This window comes from Diplotaxodon limnothrissa, linkage group LG14, assembly GCF_057381915.1.
Source record: "Diplotaxodon limnothrissa isolate DT_005_m linkage group LG14, D_limnothrissa_male_GT1.1, whole genome shotgun sequence".
Lineage (NCBI taxonomy): Eukaryota > Metazoa > Chordata > Actinopteri > Cichliformes > Cichlidae > Diplotaxodon > Diplotaxodon limnothrissa.
Window position 1 is genome coordinate 17499556 of NC_140609.1, and position 5385 is coordinate 17504940.

Below are 5385 nucleotides of genomic sequence, written 5' to 3' on the forward strand. Positions count from 1 at the left end.
CAAGTGTGGGGTAGAGACAATTTGGCTTAGTTTCCATGGCAACAATGGGAAGATGAATGACTGATCACTGCTATAATTAATAACGTTAACATCAGATTATTAAAGTTTGCTCACTAATTTGATTTCCTTGACAAATAGTTTTAAATTATCTGTATTTCAATAAATAACTTTAGCAGGATGTTTTTGCTGACGACATCCTTAATGCACTGTTTACTTCTTCATGTCAGAGGAGGTTTTGCTTTCCCTCTTGAGTACAAGTACATACGCACGCAAAACTACAAAACTACACATACGCACAAATGAATGATAATCAAATTCCAGAAAGTAATTATGACTGGTATGATTTTGCAGTCAGGAAATCATATGCTTGCTGCCACTTCAGAGTGTGTGTGAATTACACCCAGAGCTTCTAAAGATGAACGTGAAAATCTGCCAAACCTTGCATACCTCTTTAATGTCAGTCTGTGGTTTAAGGTTTATCAATAATCCATGTCATTCATATCTATGGACATTCATTTGCAAATAAAGACAGATAACTGAAAATTTGTGGACCTGTGCTGGGGTCCACCAAGGGTCAGCTCTGTCACCCCTCCTCTTCATTCTATGTATGGATACCATCACGGCCAACCTCCAGTTACCTCATCCATGGTCTCTCCTCTTTGCCGATGATATTTTCCTTGCCAGCAAAGACAGAGAAGAGACCCAAACGACGACGCAACTCTGGAAGACCCGGCTCGATGAATATGGCATGCGGCTTAATACGAAAAAGACCGAATACCTGGAAGGAGGCCCCCAAACTGATGGCACCATCATAATTGACCACGAAGAGTTGAAGAAGATAGAAGAGTTCCGCTACTTGGGCTCAGTCATCAGCTACGATGGAAATATAACCTCCGATGTCCGAGCACGAATAAATGCAGCCTGGTTAAAATGGCGACAGGTCACTGGTGTCCTTTGCGACAGAAGAATGCCAGATCGACTCAAGGGAAAAATCTACAAAGCGGTGGTCCGCCCAGTAGCCCTGTATGGTTCTGCATGTTGGCCTGCATTGACCACACATGAACAGGCCCTAAACACCATGGAGATGCGCATGCTCCGATGGAGCCTGGAAATTACAAGACGGGACCGTGTTACAAACAAAGACATACGGAAACGACTAGGTGTAGCCCCAATTAAGGAAAAGATGCTCCAGTCCCGCCTGAGATGGTATGGACACGTGATTCGAAGCGATGAGAACTCTGTAGCAAAAATGGCAATGATGATTGACCCAGAAGGATGCTGGCCTCGAGGCAGACCGAAGAAACGGTGGATGGACAAAATAAAGAAGGACATTAAGACTATCAACGCATCACCTGAGGACGCCTTGGACAGAACCAAATGGAGAAACCTTTGCCGAAGAGCGGACCCTGCACCAGCGGGAACAACGCCAGGATAAAGAAGAAAACAAGTGCAAAAGAATCATCTTTCAATTTTTAGGTTTTACACATCAGGATGCACACACACAAAAACAGTCTGCTCCAACAACACATGATATATTACACCATAATATTTTTATTTAACAACAATTCATCTAAAATGCAACCCAAACAGCTTGCCATGAACTTTCTGACAAAAAGTCTAAATGCAGTGTTTCCATAATTTGCATCTCGTCACTAAGTCTTTATGGAGCACGAGTGAATATGTGAGTTTCTAACGCACACAAATTGCTTCAACTAATCAAACTCATCCGACCGGGCAAACTCTAATTTCAAACATCCTGTTGTGGTGTCACAACATTGCCAAAGAAAAGAGATAAGTATTGCCTAAAAAAAAACAGATCCTCATCTCTTTCTGTTTTTTCATTTCCTTACACAGCACATTGCAGACCATAAATCCACAAGATTACAGCAAAACGTCATTTGGATGTTATGGCATGCCACGGTTATATATGAACAAGCTGTGACTCTCTGGGTAACAGAATAAATTAGATTACTAAGTATTTTTTTGGTTTGGTTTTCCTGACAGAGCCAATGTGTCTTCATGCTGGTTTCACTGTGCCTCTATAACAGTAGACTTTAGCATACTGGACTTTATTAAATCAGTTTAAGTACGACAACACAATGAAGCACCTCAGAGAGCGACGCTGCTTATTGTTCTGTGGTGCTGACACTCGATTGGCTTTTTCAAATTTCAGCTCTTCAGTCGCTTTGGAAGAGCTTTTGGCAGATTGGCTCCAGTTCTTTTCATCGACTGAATATGCTAAAACCTTTTTGATTTTTTTTTTTTTTGATTTTTAGTGACAGAATGTTCGGCTGAGCTGTTGCTTCTACAACACTCTAAAAATATTCATCGATAGGAGCGCAGATCTCACATGTGAATGCTCAATATGTCCCTTTGGCTGTGTAGTTGTGCATTTTGTGGTTTTAGAGCAAAATGCAGAATTTATATGTAGACTCTATTTAAAAATTAGTTGTAAATGTAGCAGTGTTTACCTTTGCCTTTAACAATAATGCTGAAGACACTCATTCTGAGAAATCTTTGAACCTAATGCATTTTAGATGGGAAAGAATCAAAGAACAACTCACTGAATAAAACCGTTCAGTGTAAGTTAGGGATGCTATAAAGTCAGCTGGTAGGCAGAAGTTAGAGCTATTTCTGTTATCAGACAGATTGACTGTCTGATATATATGTATGTATATGTATACATATACATATATATATATATATATATATATATATATATATATATATATATATATATATATATATATATATATATATATATATTTATTAGGGGTGCAACGATATTCGTATCGATATTGAACCGTTCGATACAGTGCTTTCGGTTCGGTACGCATATGTATCGAACAATACAAAATTTGTAATTTATCTTATCAACTTTCCTTCTGACGATGCTGTCTGTGTTGAGCGCTCAGTGAATCTGCGTTTGACTACTCCGCCTAGGGTCGACAGTGCAGCCTAGGCGGAGTAGTCGAACGCAGATTCACTGAGCGCTCAACACAGACAGCATCGTCAGAAGGAAGAGCGCAGGGCAAACTAGCGAGACAGAAGTTAAGCTCTCCTTACAACATGGACCTCCCCCACCCTCATTCAGATCTGGCGTTTGGAATTATTTTGGTTTTCATGTGACGTATGACCCTGAAGGTAAGCGAGTCATGGACTAAAGTAAAACAGTATGTTGGATGTGCCATGCAATGCTCAATTACATGGGTGGGAACTAGTGTGTTAGCGCAGTTAGCTCGTTAACGTGTTGGCCGTCTAGCCCCATGCACGGGGCGATCGGCGGTAGCTCGTTAACGGAGATTTGCCGTGTTGTGGCGTTAAGGTCATTTCAACGAGATTAACCTGAAAGCACTAGTGGGAACACAATGAATATGACTGCACATTTACGCCGACATCATCCTAGTGCAAAAGACAAGTGGAAGCAGAAAAAAAACAAGCAAGCTTGCTACTAACTTTAGCCGAGTCATTTAGACAGCTGTTTAATATGTTGCTGAGAATATAGCCCAGAAGAAGCGGATAGTATAGCTTTTATTTTGGAAAGAGACATTTCTCTGTAATAAACTCTCTTTTCCAAAGATGAGTGATTCCTCAATCAGATACAGGGCTTGCAATATCGCTAGCCCGACGTCCCGGGGCTAGCGATTTTTTCAGTCGGGGTACTAAAATCCATCTCTGCCCTGCCCGTCGGGCTATTGTAGGAAGGAAAAATATATGTCAATGCTTTTGCATTCTTTCGGAAATGTAGCTGGGTAATTATGTCATTGGCATCGGTGAGCCACTGTCAATATGTGACATATTGAAATCGCGTTTGAATTTGCGCTTGTTTTTTTGCTTTCACTTTGCAATCGCGGAACTGTGTATAGAGAGCGACAGCACTGATCTGTGAGTGATGATAATTTGTGCACCAATTCCTCTGACATCGTCTTATTAATCGTTAGCTTACTATGCAAACATGACAAGTGAAATCTCCCGCAGCTTAAACATGTGAGAGGTTGATCGCGCAGAGAATCGCTGAGCTTATGTGAGTGCGTGTGTAAAAGCAGCAGGATTTATATTTGACTACGATGACCTGGATGACTGAGAACCTTCACAGACAGATATATATTTTAGTTCTGCTGAGCCAAATAAGACAGGTCAGGGTGAAGAAGTGACAGCCAAAGAAAAGCTTACCACAAAACGGAGAAGTTATGACAAATCAGACTATAAGGCAAAAAGAAAGTGCAGCTTTATGGTTTCATGGACAAAATAATTTCTGTGGCTGCAATATGACGAGCTAAATAACCAGGGCTGCACATAAGTGGTCCGCAGGTGCGCATTCGCTGTCAAAATAAAAAACACGCACAAGGGTTAGGGTTAAATTTAAAAACTGTACTTTTGAGTTAAAATATATATTTATAATTTTAATAAATGACAAATTAAAAAGGCATGAACATTTTTTTGTATCGAAAAAATATCGAACCGTGACACCAAAGTATCGAACCGAACCGAACCGTGAATTTTGTGTATCGTTGCACCCCTAATATATATATATATATATTTGGATTTAATAATCCAAAGATCAGTCGGTCTGACACATTGAATAACGGACAAATAGATGGTGTTATTGCACTACCAATCTCTATGTTGCTTTAGACTTGCCCATCAATGTTGCGGATATATTTAAGAACATGACAGATATGAAAATGTCATCACTGCAGCATTAACATTTTGTAGTAGGTTTGAGAGGAGGAAACTGGACTCCTCAGTCCAGTAGATATGCAAAAAAAGCTCCTCAGATGAGAAGCGAAACATCTTCAAGGAACTAAAGAAGTCTAGTTTCCTTCACTCAAACTACTAGGATCACCATGAATTGGATGACTGAAACCCTTCACCAGCTATTAAGGAAACATTAAGTAACTTTTTGTATCATGTTGTGTATCGCTGCTGGACGTCCCCCACTTATTCCAAAAGAACTTATCCAGCGAAAAAACTAAAGCTATGAAGTATATCAGAGAACAGCATTTACTTCAAATTGCTTAAAATTTAGGATCTCAGTCTTCAAATTCGTAGCTTCAGATTTTATGTGAAAACAGCCTTTTTGTGTCCATGTCTTAAAATATGTGGAATAAAAGTAAGCTTACTCTAGTTCCTTATGTCTATAGGAGGATGCTGATGATGTCTGTGTTGAGGCTTTGGCTGAGGAGGTGATGAAGATTTACGTGCTGGAGAACCAAGATGGGTCACTCAAACCTTGTGATGTAGGGATCGTTATTGAGGGCATAACTGTTCTCGGTAATCTCGGGATCTCAGCAGAGCCTGTTGCTATCTGTTGGGACTAGTCTATGCTGTGGATCTGAAATAAACCAACAATCTCAAATATTGCTTCGAGGTACTTCAAGAAGT

The 5385-nt window shown here is 40.1% G+C and overlaps 1 protein-coding gene across 1 annotated transcript; it reads left to right on the top strand.

The window, feature by feature from the left end:
• The first annotated feature begins 565 nt into the window (after nucleotides 1-565).
• LOC146618684 (uncharacterized) lies at nucleotides 566-1435 on the top strand. The gene has a single exon (XM_085370103.1). The coding sequence runs from the start codon at nucleotides 608-610 to the stop codon at nucleotides 1433-1435; it is 828 nt and encodes a 275-aa protein (XP_085226229.1). The 5' UTR covers nucleotides 566-607.
• The last annotated feature ends 3950 nt before the right edge of the window (nucleotides 1436-5385 follow it).

Bases quoted from the DNA above. Each gene is read 5' to 3' on its own strand.
- LOC146618684 (XM_085370103.1), top strand. From the start codon at position 608: ATGGATACCATCACGGCCAACCTCCAGTTACCTCATCCATGGTCTCTC.